Source organism: Physcomitrium patens, chromosome 15 (assembly GCF_059467195.1).
Source record: "Physcomitrium patens ecotype Gransden chromosome 15, ASM5946719v1, whole genome shotgun sequence".
In the NCBI taxonomy this organism is placed as follows: Eukaryota; Viridiplantae; Streptophyta; class Bryopsida; order Funariales; family Funariaceae; genus Physcomitrium; species Physcomitrium patens.
The window spans coordinates 3,276,896-3,296,923 of NC_143424.1; the positions used below are offsets into that span (position 1 = coordinate 3,276,896).

Sequence of the window (20,028 nt, forward strand, 5' to 3'; positions counted from 1 at the left end):
ATGTATTCTTATGTTGTATAAAAAAAATACATATTATATAGAAATAGATTTTAAAGATAAATAAAAAATTATTTAAATTTTATTTAATCAAGATTTTAAAAAAATCTATTTGCTTTTCTTTAATTTTATATTTTTTAAATTTACATACATGGTTTTTATAGTCTATTAATTAAATAAAAATTTAAAAACATTATATGTAATTCTTACTTCATATAATAATCATCATATTTTAAATTTTAGTTACAATTTTAATATCTTTTATGTTTTATATATTTAGATTTATTCTAAAATATTTATTAAATTTATTAAAATATATTATCATTTACTTATCACATTATATTAACTTTCTAGCATTTATTCTTAATTAAAGCTTATGCTAATTCAAAAAAAACATGTATATAAAACATTTTGTATTTTATATGCTCAACTAATATAGTTATATTTCATTAAATGTATAATTTTAAAATATTTTTTCAAGTTTTTTGTTTGTTTGTTTGTTTGTTTGTTTGTTTGTTTGTTTTTTTTTACTTTTATTTATTTATTTATACTTTTGAATTAGTCTTCTAACAACAAAGTGACTTTTATCCAAAATACCCATAGCATCAAAAAATATGCATAAAAAATACCCATAGCATCAAAAAATTGTGAAAAAAGATATTAATAATAACTTGTATTTTATTATTCTTCAATGATTTAAAAGCATGGTGTGTGTGTTTGTTTTTGTTTTGTTTTGTTTTTTTTTGTTTTTTTTTTTTCCATCCTATTTTTCACAGTTAAACAACAGTTTAACACTCTGAAAGATGTTTCAATTAGAATTTAAACAAAATCTGTTAGATCAAATAATTAATATTATGTGCCTTAAATAGTAAAATTTGTCTGCTCATATTGTTATTTTCATGTAGTGAAATTTTATTTCTTTCTAAGCTTCGACACCATACAACAAATATGCAAAATTCTTATTGTTAGCATTAAGTTTTTATATATTTTTTAATGTGTACTTTTTTAACACCACTTTTTCAAATATATATATATATTTGATTATATCAATGTCTAAATTGAACAACTAAAATCTGTAAATAATTATTCTCTTTTTCATTCTTTTGTAAAATATGTAATAGTGACATGGAATATTATAATCCAAAAAATATTTTTCAAACGTCATAAATTATAACACTTCATATAAACATGTGATCTTTTAAACTCTTTCATCTCCAATTGTAAATTTATAAATATTCTAATTACAAAGAAATTCAATCAAAGTACATTATGCTTGGAAATACTTATTGATTAAAAAAAAAAACTTAGTGAAGTATCCCCCTTCAACACCGCTCGAGAGGCACCATCACGCTGAATACCATACTAAGCCCTAAACCCTTGACGTGGTACAAACTCATATTCACTATCACCCAACCATAAAGGTGGATAATAAGCATCGGTTCTGAGAGGAATCAGAACGCAAAGCTACTACTACTACACTCACCGACAGTTGCTTGGGTGCGGTGCCGAAGTCAACGAGGGTGGCGATTGTGCACCGTGGACTCATGCAAATGCAAATGCAACGCAATGCAATTTGCAACGCAGTGCCAACAAGCACAACGATGGGGATGATGAGGGAGAGGGAGAGGGAGAGGCAAGCAAGCATGCACACCTGCTGCAGTGGTGATAAGGAAAATGGAGCTTGCAGCAGGCGAGATTCATGCTTGTCGTGGTGGTGGCGGTGGTTGAATTTTAGGGTTGGGTTTTGTCGTGTTGCTGATGTTGACTGCAACAGCATCATGGGCCTTTTTCTCCGACCACCCATGTGAGATGAGGTGACTTTGCGAGTGGGTGGCTCGTCCGCAGTGGCAGAGGAGCATCGGACAAGAATGCCCGCTGTTAGCTACACCCCTTGTTAACAACTTCATCACCATCTTGCTCACAGAATGGTGGTGTTGTTGCTCCGGAGCTAACTTAGTTGGAGCAATGTGCTAAAGGACGAGATCTACGGAATCTCGTGGCGAAGTCAGTTGTTCGGCAACTGGTCCAAGTCCAGGGACTCTAGCCTTCGAACGTCACCAGTGACGCGCTAATCCGAAGAGGCGGCGTGCGGATTTTCCCAAATTGGAAAAGAGGACCAGAAAAGTAGAGGAAAAAAGTTTCGGAAGCCGAGAGCGTGTGTTGCGTTCTCTCTCTTGTTCGCCTGCCCCCGGTTTTTCTTTGGCTAAGGTGGAACGACGCTCTTCAGTGGGGTTTGATGTAGTTGGTGCCTGCTTGTCGATAGATCGTGAAGCTTGCTTTGTCTTGAATTGGCTTGTTGTCCTGGCTTGAACCATCATGTGCCGAGATCAAGGGAAGGGTAACTTCCGCTGGCCTTTGTGAGATCCCTGTGCCCCACTTAGCTCCTTTTGCCCTAGTTCTACGTCTATAGTTTCTGTCTGTGTGATCGTCCTTGTTTTGGAATTCGGGTCATTCTTTCTCTGTTTCCAGTTGCTGGTCTTTTCCAGGAGGGAGGGGGGAGAGGGGAAATTCGAGAACGGAATGCTGGACTCATGGTAAGGCGTCTAGTTGGGGTGTGAATTTGAAGGTGTGGCCGGAGATTCGGATTTTGAAGCTGGATGCGAATGTGGGGGAATTTTAGTTTGGTCGAGGGGATTAGTTTTGAATAGTTCGAGTGGGTTTGGACACGTGACGAGTGGTAGGAAGTGGCGTAAGGAACATGGCATCTTTTTGCGGATGGGAGGGTTAGCTTTGGTTTGTGGGTTGGAAGGGAATGGCAAGCACTGGGCATCCAACTGATCGAGGGTGTGAGAGTGAGGAGGCATACGTCGGTTGATGCATTCTGCAGTCGGTGGGGAACTTACGAGCATAATGATGCAGTAAGTGACTTACAAGGGCGAAAGAGGGGAGTGGTGGGGTGGATCTACTGAAGGCAACGCTGAGGCTGAGACTGAGGCCTTGGTGAGTGGCACAAGATGGGAGGTTGTTGTTCTAAGAGCTCAGTTGTCGAACAAAGGCCACAAGCTCCTCATAGAACAGAGGCCAATGGCAAAGAGAAGGAGGCCGCATATCAGAACAAGGGGAGAGACCTGCCAGTGAAAGTAGGGGGCGACCCGCCAGAGAAGAAGGAGCGAGATTCTCCAGAGCACAAGGGGAGAGACCTGGTAGAGAACACGCAGGGAAGCCCTCCAGAGAAGAAAGCAAGAGAAACGCCAGATAAACAGGTAGGGGCCACGAAGAGGCCAATCCCAGAGCGCAAGCAATCTAGGATCTCAGCTGCGAATCTGAAAGATAACCAAAGTCATTCACAACCACTTGGGAAACGGACTAACTTTGGCTATGAGAGAGACTTCAAGGAGAAATACTCGCTCGGAAAGCTCCTTGGTCATGGACAGTTCGGTTACACTTATGTTGCCACTGAAAAAGCCACTGGTAACAAGGTTGCTGCCAAGTGTATAGAGAAAAAACAGGTACATGATTTGTTGTATTGTGTTGTTCTTGTTTGAGAGAGCTCTGCTTTTCATGAATTGGGGATAGTTTATGCTTGATCTTGATATTTGATTTCTTTCGGTTGACCATGAAACAAACTTGGTCGCCGTTTTAAAACTTGCATACTTAATAACGAATGTGGTATTGGGTCGATGACTGATGTTTTTAAGATAACAGCTCAGGATATTTGTCGGTAAGCTTCCAGTTGGTCGTTTTTATGTAGCCATCGAGTCGGTTCTTTCTACCTTTACAGTATTGAAGTGTCAAGGACCAAGTGTTTAGATAATCTCAAATGTGGCATTTCTTTTGCTTGTTAATGCAGATGAAACTTCCAATTTCTGTGGAAGATGTGAAGCGAGAAGTGAAGATCTTACGCACTTTGTCTGGACACGAGAACGTCGTGCAATTCTTTGCAGCCTTTGAAGATGACGATCTAGTTTACATTGTTATGGAGTGAGTATTCAGTATTTCTGACCCAACTGCCTATAGTACAATAGTCGAGGTGTGGTGTGGTTAGGACGTGTCTAAAAGGTTATAAATGTACATGTTGTGAAGCTACACAGCACTCAATAATCATTGTGGTAGATTACTGCTCAAGCCAGGGTAGCGTTCGTGACAAAATTCCTTGCCTAGTTACTTTTTTCCCACATGACCTTGGCAGATGCGCCGTATCCCAGGGTATTTCTTGGTCGTCTGTTCTGATCAGGCTTGTTATCGATCGGCTTTCTGTTTCCTTACTGAGAGTGGTACACTTGATCTCCATGAAGCGTTCTTCATGCTGATGTTGCTGAGATTCATTACTTGTTCAGATTATGCGAAGGTGGAGAACTTCTTGATCGAATCCTTGCCAAGTAAGTTAAAATTCATGCGCAAAGTAAGGAATATACTATCTTGTGTTGTCAACCAAAGGTTTTCAAGAAGGTTTCAAGAAATTAACAACCAAATTTTTAAGGAGTATCAAGGTCAGGTAATCCTGCGTTGAGTGTGGAAATGGACTTTAAAGCCTTTGAACACCAGTAGCGCTATGTAGAGTAATAAGATACTCCGTGGACATGTCGTCTTTGTTTTACGTCTTGCCAGCTTTTTTGTAATTCAGGAAGTTCGTCTTAACTTTCATGAGACTCTATATCTGTTGATGAACACATTTTTCTGAACCTACTCCGTTTGTTATAAACCTTTCCATAGGAAGGACACCCGGTATTCAGAAAAGGATGCTGCGAAAATAGTGAGGCAGATGCTTAATGTTGCTGCACGGTGTCATCTGAATGGTGTTGTTCATCGCGATATGAAACCAGAGGTAATTGATATGCTTAGGGATTGCACTTATTTGTAACCTTCGCTCTTGGATAAGTGATGTTATATTGTGGTTTTTAATTTGTTGGAACCGCTTGAATTTACTGACAGCGAATCACCTATTTTTATGAATGCGGCCATGCAGAATTTTTTGTTCAAATCTTCGAAAGACGACTCACCACTGAAAGCAACCGATTTTGGATTATCTGATTATATCAAGCCAGGTACGCACGTCGATAAAGTCTGGAGAGTTTTTGAACAAAAACTTGTTGACTATGGCATTGCAGTAGCTATCTTCTTAGACGATGCCTCTACTACTTTTTTAAAGTACCTGAAGCATTACTTCACTCAAGCTGGTAATTATTGAATGACGTATTTGTCGTGATCAAGAAGATTTCTAACCTTCATAGTTTCACTTTCAGAGGATTCTGACCCTCTCTTTTAACCATGCCATGATGATAGGTAAGCGGTTTCGTGATGTCGTGGGAAGCGCTTATTACGTGGCTCCAGAGGTCTTAAACAGGAAATCTGGTCCTGAATCAGATGTGTGGAGTATCGGAGTCATCACCTACATTTTGTTGTGTGGAAGGCGTCCTTTCTGGGACAAGACGGAAGCTGGCATATTCAACGAGGTAATTGCAGAAGGTGATGTGTTGGACTAGAGCAGATAGTGTTCCATGTGGCTATGGCATGACTCGCTGCTACCTATAAAGCACACCCCCTTGATACCGAGTCTTGTCTAAGGATGGTGTACTTGTACTACAACGCTATAAAACGCATGCATGTCTTCATTTCTTTTCATCGGATTGGAGCAGGTTTTGAAGAAGAAACCAGATTTCCGCGAAAAGCCATGGCCATCAATTACCGCTAGCGCTCAGGATTTTGTGAAGAAATTGTTGAGAAAGGATCCACATATGAGGCTAACAGCCGCTCAAGCCTTGTGTACGCTTCATTCATTTTTTTAATGCTGATTTGCGTTTTCCATGCCAAATATTATCTAACATGCTCGTGGACAGTGGAGCTTACTGTCTTAAAACTAATCTGTAACACAAGTGAATGAACAAGAGTGCTTATTGTGGGTGCAGCGCATCCATGGGTAAAGGAAGGGGGTGATGCTTCCGACATGCCTCTAGATATTTCGGTACTCTCAAATATGCGAGAATTTGTGAAATATTCACGTCTGAAGCAGTTGGCTTTAAGGGTAATGCCTTTCCTTTCTGAATCGGCATTAAACCTACGCCTTAAGATGTCTTTTTCTGGAGGAGTTTCTACTGGCATCTGTAGCATCTTTGTATATGTAATCTTTTTAGTTGTCCTCTTCACCAGTATCATCATGCTTTATGCATTCTGGTTCGCAGGCACTCGCGAGTACTCTGGAATCGGACGAGATTAGGGACTTGCGTGATCAGTTTGATGCAATGGATGTCGATAGGAATGGTACCATCACCCTGGAAGAAATCAAACATGTACGACGGAGCAATTTGGTTTCTTTTATTCAAGACACTGAACTCCATTGTCCAGCCTTGATTAGTTATGTTAGTGCCGGTTGCATTTGTAAATTCTGGTTTTTCATTCTAGTGATGTTTTACTCCTGGTTTTTTGGGCAGGCTCTTCAGAAGGATAGGCCATGGGCAGTGAAGGAATCCCGGGTGTTAGAGATTCTCCAAGCGGTAAGAGTGCTGGTGCAACTTTTTCGTATCATTCGTGGGGGTTGCTATTATTATAAAATTGGCTTTGGCAGGCGACCAGCTTATTTCATAGTGGCATGATTTTGAATCTGCAGATGGATAGCAATGCCGATGGGATGATAGACTTCGATGAGTTTGTTGCAGCAACCCTCCATGTTCATCAACTTGAGCAGGCCAACAGTGCAAAATGGCAGCAGCGATCTAAAGCTGCATTTTCTAAGTTTGATGTAGATGGTGACGGGTTCATCACAGCTGAGGAGCTTAAGATTGTAAGTACAAAGACCTTCTTTTATGTGGCTATCCTTGGCACCTGCTGCTCAGAGCTCTAAGTATTTGCGCATCTTCACCTGTTCTCATGATATCTCTTCCCCGAAAAATATGCAGGCAACAGGTCTCAAGGGATCAGTAGGGACGTTATTAGAGGAAGCTGATTCGGATAAAGATGGGCGCATAAGTCTTTCCGAGTTTCAGAAGCTGCTACATCAAGCCAGCTTTGGATCTCGGACAAACACTGACCACAACCGTCAACGCACATGATCGTCTTCAATATGGGAACCAACCACCAATTTGAAGCATATCACCAGGCTTGCTTTTAGTCACCAACTCAGCAAGGGATTGAGATGACGCATCCTTTCTTGCGTAACAGAACGTTGGAATAGAGTTTGAGAAAGGTTCCTTATGCCGGTCTTTTCACTGCCTGCTTACTTAACCAGGCAAGATGTGGTCTTGAGTGATTTAGATTATTTGCATGGAGCGAATAAGTCGGATCCATTCGAAGCAAGTTTCAGCTTGTGTAATAGGCATACTCCTGTAAAATAGGCGAAAGCCATCTATTTATGACCCAGCGTGAGTGGAAATTGCTGAGGGATTCGGGCCAGGGTTTTTCTTAATAAAGGATTTTTAATACATCAGCTACACTTATTATTAAAGCTGTGGGATGTGTCTCTCCGCTCCGAAACTGCCAGCCTGTGTTCTTTAGAAACTTTCTCACAAGTTGCAACATTGTTGAGTAAACTGTCCAGTGTCAGAACATCTGTGTCGGTATACGTTTCGGAGCTTGGTTTCGGGGATCCGAAGCTTATAAAACGATTTGAGGATCGGCTGTCTGGTAGCAGTAAATTCAATCAGGATCTACTGTTGCGTTGATTCGACTTCACCACTATCGATTTGTATACGTTGGCTGCCATAGGAGGCCGCACAAGTGCCATACTAGAATCCCATACAGAGCTTGTAGCTTCCAGACGTCAACCAGTCAATTGTGGATGTGGGTGGTTGAGTAAAATATCATGGGGCTATTTAGAAACAATCCCTATGCTAGGGAACTGAGGGAGATGAACTTTTGAACTTGATAATCATCTGCATAAACACTAAAAACGTGTTTGAAATTTATCAACATCCTTGCATAGGTTGGTAGCCTAAGTGAATAGTTGTTGTTGGGTTTGTGGTGTGTTCGACACACATGAAAAAGAAGGATATAAAGTTTTCTAATGTTTGCGTCACATTATCAATAGCAGACCAATGCTAGCCAAGGTCAAACTTGTAACTTTGTAGTTGGTTTGAGTTGTCCTTACTGAGAGTTCCAATCTTTTCACTACATGACAACGCATTAAAATTAAAATTAAAGAGTTTTACTCTATTCCAGGTTTAGTCCCGAGCCCATTGTTTGTTGCTTGTTTAAGTAGATAAGTAGAGGACAAGGGTTGAATATTTGAGCCTTGTGGAAAATTCATTGGGAGAAAATTATTACTAGGGTTTAGTTTGTGTAATAGAGAAAATAATAATAATAATAATAATAAATTAACATGGATTGATTTCTAAGAAAAAAATATATATCGTTTTGAAAAGGATACAGAAATTACATGTGTTATACTTGTTAATCATGTTATGTACTAGTACGTCTAATGTTTTAATTGAAAAGTAAGATACATACATTGAAAATAATGCACACGTTGTTGTATGTATTAAATAAATAAATAAATAAAAAGTAATATGATCACTCTATAAAACATAACTATTACAGTAAATTTTAATAAGTAAATTTTATATTTTTAAATATCATTATAACATAGAATAAAAACCACTATGTAAGATTTTGACTCAGAAGCTGTATTTTGTGTTTTTATGAAAATTAAATTATTTATCAAATCTTTCAACTTTTGAGTTCACTTTTAGTACTCAGTTCATCTAATTCACAATATTTTGTAGCCAATTTTTTTAAAAAACAAAATTAGATTTTTGGAAGTCCAAAATCATAGTTTAAAGAAAGAAATTCAGCATTTTTGATATTCTGACCTTAATTGTTACAAAGTTTCTATTGAATTTGTTAATTAAAAGGCATTACTATTAATTGATTTATTTTTATTTTTTTGATTCTGTTTTCTGTAATACCAAAAATTTGCCAATAGAATTCCTTGCAATGTTAAATAATTGGTTGTTGAAATTTATGTGAGATCAACAAGTATGTCTTAAATACCAATGAGTATTATAATTGTATTATCATGGTTTAAAATTAAAATTTACGGAATTTATAAAGAAATATTAAAAAACTTATATCTCAGCTACATTATCTAAAAGTTTTTAAAGAGAAGAAATGGAAAAAAGTTGGTTAGAAATTGAGGCATCTCACAAGTGAAATTGGATTTTTTAAAAAATATTTTTTTGATTAGATTTTGATGTCTACTTTTTCATCAATCAAATTTTATTCTAAACTATCTAATCTTAAAAAGATAAAGGGATTTTTTTGGTAGATCTACTTTAAGTAGCAAATTTTATTTTAAAATTCTAAAGTTGAGTTGAATGAATCATATGTGTTTGTGTCTATATGTATATATATATATATATATATATATATTAAACTACCAAAATAAGTAACTTGTTCACTAATAATTTAGAGAAATTTGTATTATTTAAAATATAAAAATTTTTAAATTTTAAATATTTTAAATTAAGAATATATGACATATCTTGATTTTTTAAAAAAATTATGTTCATAAAAATGTGTATAAATTTTTATTATATATTTTTCTAATCTTTTGATATTAATTATAGTTTTTATGCATTTTCAACTCATACAACAAAATAATTTGAACGTATAAATTCTAAAATATTTAATTTATATGTATATTTAAGTACAATATTTTAAAAATTAAACAACTTTGATTCAAAATATAGTTACAAAAAGAAAAAATATAATAATAATATGTAATTTTACATTGATTTACATTGAATTAAAAAAAAAAAAAAAAAAAAAAAAAAAAAAAAAACACACACACACACACACACACATGCACACATTGTTACAAAAATAAATAAATAAATAAAATATCTTTATACACATCATAACATCTTTTAAAATTCATTCACACCTTTTTATGTTATACTTTGTTTTTTCTGCAAAACATTGTGTGTTTTTCAATAAGACATTAATGTGTGAAAATATATATATATATATATATATATATATATATATATATACATTTATATACATACATATAAATAAATGTATTTACATAAAGGTTAATATACAATATGATATATAAGAATCACATACTTTGAATGCACAATTTTAAAATTATGTTGTGAGGTACAAAAACAACTTGAGGGAAGTTATGAATTGAGAATGATCATGGCATAAGTAGGATTAAGCGTATTGAGGTGGGTTAATATTTATTAAAACCAATTCAAAAATTTAAAGAGAAGATAATGAGGTAGATTGTTGTTATTTTATTTTATTTTATTTATTTATTTATTTTAATTTTAATCTCTATTCAAATGAATATTATTGTTTTGTACAATTCCCATTGGATCCATCCCAAGAAATAATATTTAGAAAAAATCCAAACAAATATGTTATAATTCTAAATTAATCATTATATATATATATATATATATATGTTATGATTTTCATGATTTTTAGAATTAAGACATGAGCTAATATATTCAAATTTGAAATACAAAAATGATTTGGTCCATTTTACAACCTCTTCTTCCTTAATACTATATTCACAAGCCTAGGCTGTATGCAAAAGAGAATTATTTATTTACTAATCGAATAATTTTTGGTAAAGTTGTTTAAACCTTGGTTGTTTAAAATGGATTTTTTAGAGGCAAAAAGACCCTTGATAATATGCTCTTCCACGAAGAGTTACTTGGTCACCTCTAACATTTTTCATATTCAACAACACGTCAGCGAATTCATTTAATTTACGAGATACACACGAAATGCCCCCTCGCAAGCAAACAAACAAAATCCAAATTAATCCGAACGTAATTTTTGCGTTTAACGATAAATTAAAAGGCACAAAGGCAAACTGGGAATTCACTTACGTTCGTGTTGCGGAGCAGAGGGCCGGGTGGTAGCTGGAGCGGGTTCAATGAGGGGCCGGCGATCGCGATGCAGGCCGGGTGACCCGTGATTGATGAGCAGGAGAAGTAGTGCGGCCCGGCCATGGCGAAGGCTCTCTCTCTCGCTCTCTGTTTTTGCGCAGCACCTGCATTAGGGTTTGCTATTGTGTCCGCCATAGCCACTGGCCCTTGCTCTGCCCTGAGCTTCCATGGTGTCTCTCAAGTTGCAGAAGCGGCTCGCCGCTTCTGTGCTCAAATGCGGGGAACGGAAAGTATGGCTGGACCCGAATGAAGTGAACGAGATTTCTATGGCGAACAGCCGACAGAACATTCGCAAGCTTGTCAAAGATGGGTTTGTAATTAGGAAGCCTCAGAAGATTCATTCGCGGGCTCGCGCTCGTCGCGCTTTGGAGGCCAAGAGGAAGGGACGGCACTCTGGTTACGGAAAGCGTCGTGGTACCCGCGAGGCTCGGCTTCCTACCAAGGTTTAGCTTGCTTGCTTGCTCGTTAGTCTTTTTGGTTTTTCGTTTCTGTGTGATGAATACTCGTTTTTAGTTTTTTATTTTTTTATTCACTCTTTCTTCTGTATTCTCTCTTGCGGCTGTTTATGCATTTAGGGAATTTCGATGCTGCACCTAGGTAGGTGTTGGTTTCGGGCATTGCGCATGATGTTTAGGGCCATCCGGTGTTTTCTTAGTTGGTCTAGGTTGAATTCTTTTCCACAACTAGTTTGTATTCTTTTTATTGCTCTGTTTGGTTTGTTACGGAATTGTGTACATTATTGCAAACTTTAGTTAAGAACATTTTGTTTCGTGCCACTGCCTTTTTAGAAAGTTTCAGACATTGCTTTTGTTACATGCGTGTGATTCCCTCCAGCCACACACCGACATCGCACTCTACGAGCTGTTGTTGCTTTCAGCTTGCGCCCCCTTTAATAGCTTTAGGCATGGACAGTACTCGATGCTTGTAACGCTGTTTTTGAAATTCCAAATGATTCAAAAATAATAATTCCCTGGCTGTGTAGGTATTGTGGTTGCGGCGCATGCGAGTGCTGAGGCGGCTCCTCCGCAAGTACCGCGACGCCAAGAAGATCGACAAGCACATGTACCACGACATGTACATGAAGGTGAAGGGTAATGTGTTCAAGAATAAGAGGGTGTTGATGGAGAGTATTCACAAGACGAAGGCGGAGAAGGCGCGTGAGAAGACTCTCTCCGACCAGTTCGAGGCCAGGCGTGCGAAGAACAAGGCCATTCGGGAGCGCAAAATTGCGAGGAGGGAAGAGCGTCAGGCGCAAGGAATCCCCGAGGCTGCTCCTGCGCAGGCCACTGAAGCCTCAGTTAGTGTTGCCGCGGTGAAGAAATCTAAGAAGTGAATTGTATCATCTTAATTCTTTTTTCTATCAGGATCCGTTTTGATTCAACTGAAGTTGAGGGTATTTCTTGCGTACCTCTGTTTTTGTTTACACAGTTTCTCTTTTGCCATGTATGTGCTCTTTTAATTGTTTGTGCTGGTTATTTCACTAGATATTTGTATGTTTAGTGTGGGAGACTATTTTTTCCAAATCCTTTTCCCCCGTCATCAGTCCTTTCCTCTCTCTTATTGTTCCTTCCTTATATCTACTTAAGTGTCTAAAGAAATTACACGTAGTTGTAGTAACTTTGCTTTCAAATATAGTTGAGGAATATTCCTTAAATGCATTTCAATCACCAATTAGCAATGGCCGTTTCTCATTTGTTTTTTTTTTTTATCGGTAGATTGTGTAAAAAAAAGTCTGGATCAAAGATTGATTGTGTATCTAATCATTGATTCTAAATTTGATTAAATCTTAGATAATGAAGTAAGAGCTTAATCCTTCTAATTCATGAATGAATTCTAATCAAATGGTTGATTTTCTTAATTTTAAATGTAAAAGTTAGCTTGAACACAGATCAACTTATTCAAACCACATATTTAAATCTTGAAATTTAAGATTTCAAACTAGAAACCCATGTTTAAAATCAATAAACTTAATTCTTACAGAAAAATATATACTTACTCTACTCTTAATTAAATTCTGAACTGATAATCTTAGCATCTATTCAGGCTTTAATTCAAGATTATTTTGATTTAAGAATTTTAGTTAACGATTTTAAAGAAATAGTTTCTAATATAAGAAGTAAAAACAAAACAAAAGTTACAACAAAATAACATAAACTTGCTCTTGGTAATTTACTTTAAAAATGCTGCTGAATATTAATTCTAGATAATATCATCATAGTGCAAATTTCATGTGTAATTGCTTGGTACGTACTACCTTAAGGTGACGTTGAATGTATCAAATAGATCAATGATTCTTTTAAGACTTGGCTTGATTTGGAACATTTGTGTCAAACTAAGACAGTAGTTAAAATATTGACTCTTTAAAACAAACAGCATAATGCATACATAAGAATTAAATTAAAAAATTAAAAAATTAAAAATAATTTGAATGGTTATTAATTCACACAACTCAGCTATTGTGTGTATAAGAAATTTTGAAAGTCAATATTGAAAATTTTGAAGTAAGAATCTTGTGACTTTGGCAATTATGCATTGACAAAGTCCAATATGATTCCCAGGATTCTTACTTTGCTAATTATTTTACATTTTTATTCAATCAAATTTAAATGATAAACAGATAAATGAAAATTTATTTTTTAATGATTAATTTAATTATTTTTTTATTTGACAGAAAATAATCTAAAAAGAAGAGGTTGATTCAGTCAAGAAATAAATAATCATGAAAATAAGAAGTGTTGAAAGAATTAGCTACAAAAATAAGAGAAGATATTTAATTGTACAAAGATCGTATTGTAGTTATAGTTATATTGTATAAGAATTGTAGGAATGATAAAGTAATATGCAATTATTGTGATTAGACTAGCTAATATGTCCAAGCTTCTAAGGCCTTTGAATCTCTTTTTTACAACTTTTTCAACAATTTCTAAAGACCAACATCATAGTTGGGTATTTTAAAAGAATTTAGAAGACATTTATTTAAAGTCTAATTTTTTTTTAAATCATTAGAAAAAACTAAAATTAATTTATTTAGCTAATTATGAAATTGAAGAAATCTTAGCTAAATAAAAAAAATGATAAATAATAGGTACTAAATTTTGGTACATTCAAAAACTAGTAAAATTATCATTTGATCATAATTTCTTTATTTTAATGCAAGAAACCATCAATTTTCATCAATTCAATGATAAATAAAGACAAGAGAAGGAAATAAGTGTGCTCTGGACCTTAAATAGAAATTTATTCTGTACTATTAATATAATTTTTTCCAATAATCTTCTGGTTTTTTTCAAAACCTAATTGTGCAATTGTAACTATTAAAAAATCACATATAATTATAATAATATGCTATTGTGAAAACAAATGTGGGCTGTAGGAATTGCTTAGCTTAGCAAAGAACATTCATGCTCACTACTAGGAACTTATTTAAAAGCTTAGTAATGCACATGCTTATATTCTTTACTTATTTTTATCATTAGAAGTCTATAAATGATATTCTTTAATTAAAAAATATATTTCTATCTTTGTAGCCAATGTTTCTAAATTTTTAATTTAAATAAAATAAAATTTTATTGACAGATGATATACTTGCTTTAGATACAACACTTATTTTTATTTATCTACCTTAAGTTAAAATACTCTTAGTATTCTAAAACTATTTTGATTTTAAAACATTTGTGAACCATGTTGAAATACTAAATAAGTTTAAAATATTATTTTGGAAGAGAAAAAAAAAACCAAAAACAAAAAGCCTTGCTTCTAAAATTGTTTCAATTTTACACTTGGATTTTTATGATCATATATCTACATAGTGCAAAGAAAGAAAAACCATTTCCTCGCCTTTGTTATTATCATATCTTATAAAAAGATGGACATATTTTCTTATTTCTAAATTAAACTTTTAAAAACTTCTAAATATTAAAAAATAAAATTACATATAATACAAGAAATAAAATACAAATGTTAAGTAACAATAATATAAAATATAAATTATAAAAAATTTAAGGTTTTTGTTGAAAATTTTAAAAATAAAAAATAAAAAATAACTACTCATTGTTTTTTCATTCCTAAATGGTATCTCAAAACATAGATGATAAATTAAAAATAAAAATAAAAATCAATTCAAATTTCATTTCCTGGTAGTTTAGAAAAAATTAAAAATCGAAAAACATAATTCAGTTATAGTCAAATGGCCTATCTACAAAATCAATTGATTAAACTTTGTCAAATACTTATAGTAAAGAATATTTACAAGACTTTGCAATCTCTAATAGTAACTATGAGCATCTATCTCAAACACCAATATATTCATGTTGGTACTTGTTTTTATATCCTTGTATGTTTTAAAAACATTTAGTTTTTCTTACTAAATTTACTAACACTCACAAATAATTTCTTTAAAGAATGGCCTACTACATATTTTTTTACAAAGAGTTCTTAGTTTAGCAAAAGTTCAAGTCTATAGATTAATTCAATGATGTAGAATATAAGTTGTGGCAAGATACACAAAACAAAAAAATAACCTTGAGTTTATTTTTTTATTTCTATTTTTATTTATTTTTTTCATATTTGCAAGTAGAACACAATTAGTATTTGAGTAGCTATTATTGTTTGTTAAAGCTGGCACTTGCTATATATAGATATAAAAATCGTTTTTATCTATGGTAATTCTTTAAAATAAAAACAGTAATAAAACATAACATATACCAAGTAATCATACCATTTCGAAGCACTACAAAATGAACATATTATTTTTTATTTTTCAAAAATAAATATATGGCATGATATAAGTCCTACAAAATTAGTAAAAATATCAATAATTATCCCAAATAACGAATTTACTCTAAAAAGGAGTTATTCATAATCTATATGTGATTAAAAAATAAATATAAGAATTCTTATTTTATATATTAATGGTCTTATGTTCATTAGTAACAATAACAATCAAATCTTTTAATTTAAGCTTTAGTTCAAAAATTATTTTGAGATATTTGAACTTACAAAAGAGAATGTTATTATGTATCTCAAAGCCAAATTAATATACATCCTAGAAGACACTTTTATGACCCAAAAAAGCAATGTCTAAAAAAATTATAGATTTTTTTGGTCAACCAAGTTGCCATTTAATATCTACTCTAATTGGTAGAGAAATCAAAGGGATGTATGGATATGCAACAAGATTGTATTGATCCTATGTTTTATCAATCTATAGTGCAAAAGTTCATCCATAAAATTCCAAGAATCTCTAACATTACATATTTGGTGATCAATATAATTTAATTTATAAAAAGACCTCAACTTTTGTAGGCACAAAGTAGAATGGTTAATATTTAATGGTCATCATAGAATTATTAAAACACTTTAAAACTTTAAAATAAATAGAATCTTTCACATCCAAATTCAAACTTCTAAACCAACTTAAATGACTAAATTCAAAATATTACTTCTTTAAAGCTTGTACATGTATTACTACTAGCTAATTACAAAGAATCAAGATTAGAATTCAAGATAAATTTTGTTAGTTGGGATTTGATTACTATTATTGTTGCTAATTTAAAAACTTCTTAATCTAATTGTTCATTTATAATCTATCTAGTCTTCAATTTTAAAATTATTTTCAATCAAACTAACAACTAGTATACAAATTAGAACATAAAATAAAACAAGAATTAAAATAGTAATAATGAAAAATATATATACACCACTACAATATGAACATAATATTGTACGTAAGAGACTACAAAAATGCATAAATATATAGACTCCACAATGTTTTTCAAGAATACAAACAACATGCCTCAACAAAGCCACACTTTCAAAACATGTAAAATGCCACGGAGTATTTGTACTAATGCCACGTTCAATTTTACATAGGTCATACTGAATTGGACAGCCGTTCCGTGAAAGAAAAATGCTTCAAATTCATTGACCTAGTAGACGCATTTTTTTCAGTTTCTGAGAGTGGATTGTGGATCTGTTGCTGCTGCTTCTGGTAGCTTTGTGGACAATTCGAACCAAAACTGCCATCTTGTCTACTACCCACAACCTACAATTGTCGATGCTCTCAAGGCAACCCTTTACAGTAATTGCGACCCATCTCTGCTGATTCACTATCTCGGCAAAGTAAAAAATTGACAGATTCGTGTGCAATGAGGTCTCCGAGAAAATCTAATCTGAGGCACATGGGCCTGTGTTTGGGGTGGAATCGGAGCGGCAGCACTGAGACCCCACACTTCACAGTAAAACCCCGTCCAAGGCGGTGGCTCGATAATGACCAAATTTAGCACATTCATGTCGCAATTTAGATACTCGGATGTCATATTCTGATGAAAGTCAGGATGAAGGAAATGAGGGAGAGATGAGGGGTTGCCGTGGCGGACAAGGGGCAGTCAACAGCGTGGCCACGAAGGAATCCCACAATCGCAACGCCCTGCTTTGCTTTTGCTCAACTGATACATTAGGGCGGTGGATACCGTAAAGAAGCCCTCTTTGGAGTTTGTTTGCTAGGGTTTATTTCTCGGTAACCCTCTCTCTTCGTCGATCCAGCTCAGTGTGCAAAGCAGCTATGGTGTCCCTCAAGCTGCAGAAGCGGCTTGCTGCTTCTGTTCTCAAATGCGGAGAACGGAAAGTATGGCTGGACCCCAATGAAGTCAATGAGATTTCTATGGCGAACAGCCGGCAAAACATTCGGAAGCTGGTGAAGGATGGGTTCGTAATCAGGAAGCCGCAGAAGATTCACTCGCGGGCTCGCGCTCGTCGTGCTCTGGTGGCTAAACGGAAGGGTCGTCACACTGGATATGGAAAGCGCCATGGTACCAGGGAGGCTAGGCTTCCGACCAAGGTAAGCCACTTGTAACTGTTGTGTGCTTTACGAGGTTCATGCTACAGGTGAGCACTGCTTTGTTTGTGACGAAGCCAAGGGAATGAAATGAGCACAACGTTTGTGTTTAGTGGTAGCGAAGAGAATGCTGCTGTCCAGCAGATAGTTATCTATCATGTTAATAATGTTTGCGAGTCCAATCCCTTTGCTTATGTTTGCACACCAGTACAATTGTCATGAACACAGTGAGTTTCAACCTCGGAGCTCCTTGTGAATGTTTCATAGTATAGTAGAGCCATCGAAAGCAGCAGCATCGGCTCGTTTGTCACGATTTAATCCTCACCCCAAGTTCTCGACATGTGCCACATCTTGTCACCGCCAAGCTCATTCCGATTGTGGGGACGTAGGTGTTGTGGTTGCGGCGCATGCGAGTGCTGAGGCGGCTCCTCCGCAAGTACCGCGACGCCAAGAAGATCGACAAGCACATGTACCACGACATGTACATGAAGGTGAAGGGTAATGTGTTCAAGAATAAGAGGGTGTTGATGGAGAGTATTCACAAGACGAAGGCGGAGAAGGCGCGTGAGAAGACTCTCTCCGACCAGTTCGAGGCCAGGCGTGCGAAGAACAAGGCCATTCGGGAGCGCAAAATTGCGAGGAGGGAAGAGCGTCAGGCGCAAGGAATTCCCGAGGCTGCTCCTGCTTAGACTCCAGATTAGCGGTGCCGCAGTCGAACAGTCGAAGCAGTAGCTCGTGCTTCCCATGATCTTGTATATATGCAGTCTCTCGTCGTTTACATGTACAAAAAGGTCATCTCAGACCTTTCTCTCGCTCTTACACCGTGTCTCGATCTATGATTTCAAAGCCTCTTCTGATGGCGGGTTTGCGTGCTTGCTGGGGTATGTTATCACGTCTCCGATCTCCATTGTGTACTTGTTGCTGGTTCTTCGAAGCCCATTTGACTGACATGCACGCATCTTCCGATTGCTACTCGGATTCAGAACTCCGTTTCTGCTGCAAACCTGGCATTCTTCTGATGTCAACAACCATTCCGTGCTTTCTTCTGTCCATGCAACTTTCAATGCACCATAAACCCCACTTTTTAGAAGAATGAAACATACAAGGCTTGAACCTCGCCGTTGCTGAATTCCTTTCGATTGCGTCGCCACAGCAGCGTTTTTGCCTTCGGAAGGATGGGTGCCGTGTTGCTCGAACAGCTTTGCGGCGCCGTGAATTGTCCATAACATAAAACCTGCAGCACTGATTTAGTCTTTCAAAGCCGGAAAATTCGATAACTCCACCGTGTTCACCAGCTGTGATACCGACAGCCGAAATGCGGTGTCGGTAAGCTGCCTTGCATGATCAGCAACCGTAATTATCTGGTTTCTTTGATGATGCATGAATAAGGCGATCTGATTAACTTTGAGGTCTCTCGTTCCTTTCTCTTTTTAATTCCTGGATTTGATTGAATATATATTTACTGAATAATTCCTATCATTTAACAAGATGACTATTGTCATAGTGGTTTTGTGTAGATTTTCGCCTAGCATTACCGGTTGTGTTGATTCGAAGAAATTGGTTTCATTTTGGTCATTTGATTCAAAAGTCTAATTCAGCAGTTTTGGGCGTTGCTGGGATGATAAAGTGTATAAATTGCAGAATATTTTGTGATAATAAATGAAGTGATTTTGTTGCAAATATTACATTAGATTTTGGAAAGATTTCTTAAATTATTTGAAAAATGGATAGAAAACTACTCTATTAGAAATCTTTGTCCACTTCCACAAATCATAAAATTAACTACTGTAAACTAAATATAATTTTTTACTCATGATAAATCAAATTAATTGTGAATTATCAGAAATAAATTAAATTTAATATTTTATATTCAAATTCAAAAATATATATTATGATTTTGGTTATTTTAATTATAATTCTTTTGTGGTCAAGACATATTCTATGTTGTACTAAATTACTTACCGTTAAATATTGTTTTGATATTGCATTTATATCAGAGTTTAATAAAAATAAAATTTATGCATCATATTTCTATTTTTTTTTAATGAAACAATGATCTTGTTAAAATATTCAACCACACTCACATACACTAAATTTACATACAACAAATGAATTCAATATCAAGGAAACTCCTTAGTTGGTTTTTAAGATAATCTCACAATAACATATGTAAGTGTAGTAGACATTTATTGAGAATGACCATCTTCTTTTCTAATGAATTATGTACTAGAAAAAATCCATACTACTACAAAACACAACACCACATAGATTATCAATAGAAATAGCATGAATGTGATAATAATAAAGGCACATAATTTCGTAATTCCATTAGAATTAAGCACTAATTAATCACGTAGTCCT

General features: G+C 35.1%; 3 protein-coding genes across 3 annotated transcripts; all 3 read left to right on the top strand.

The window, feature by feature from the left end:
• Window positions 1–1,827: 1,827 nt before the first annotated feature.
• On the top strand, window positions 1,828–7,357 carry LOC112292599 (calcium-dependent protein kinase 18). Its single transcript, XM_024541253.3, has 12 exons — window positions 1,828–3,446; window positions 3,788–3,918; window positions 4,275–4,316; window positions 4,651–4,762; window positions 4,904–4,982; window positions 5,221–5,390; window positions 5,574–5,700; window positions 5,844–5,959; window positions 6,117–6,224; window positions 6,366–6,428; window positions 6,542–6,715; window positions 6,831–7,357. The coding sequence occupies exons 1-12, from the start codon at window positions 2,952–2,954 to the stop codon at window positions 6,981–6,983; spliced, it is 1,770 nt and encodes a 589-aa protein (XP_024397021.1). The 5' UTR covers window positions 1,828–2,951; the 3' UTR covers window positions 6,984–7,357.
• Window positions 7,358–10,918: 3,561 nt separating this feature from the next.
• On the top strand, window positions 10,919–12,218 carry LOC141044297 (large ribosomal subunit protein eL19y-like). The gene is made up of 2 exons (XM_024541286.3): window positions 10,919–11,275; window positions 11,815–12,218. Exons 1-2 carry the CDS (start codon window positions 11,000–11,002, stop codon window positions 12,163–12,165), a joined length of 627 nt encoding a protein of 208 aa, XP_024397054.1. The 5' UTR covers window positions 10,919–10,999; the 3' UTR covers window positions 12,166–12,218.
• Window positions 12,219–17,326: 5,108 nt separating this feature from the next.
• LOC112292625 (large ribosomal subunit protein eL19y) lies at window positions 17,327–18,486 on the top strand. Its single transcript, XM_024541287.3, has 2 exons — window positions 17,327–17,670; window positions 18,057–18,486. The coding sequence occupies exons 1-2, from the start codon at window positions 17,395–17,397 to the stop codon at window positions 18,354–18,356; spliced, it is 576 nt and encodes a 191-aa protein (XP_024397055.1). The 5' UTR covers window positions 17,327–17,394; the 3' UTR covers window positions 18,357–18,486.
• Window positions 18,487–20,028: the final 1,542 nt, after the last annotated feature.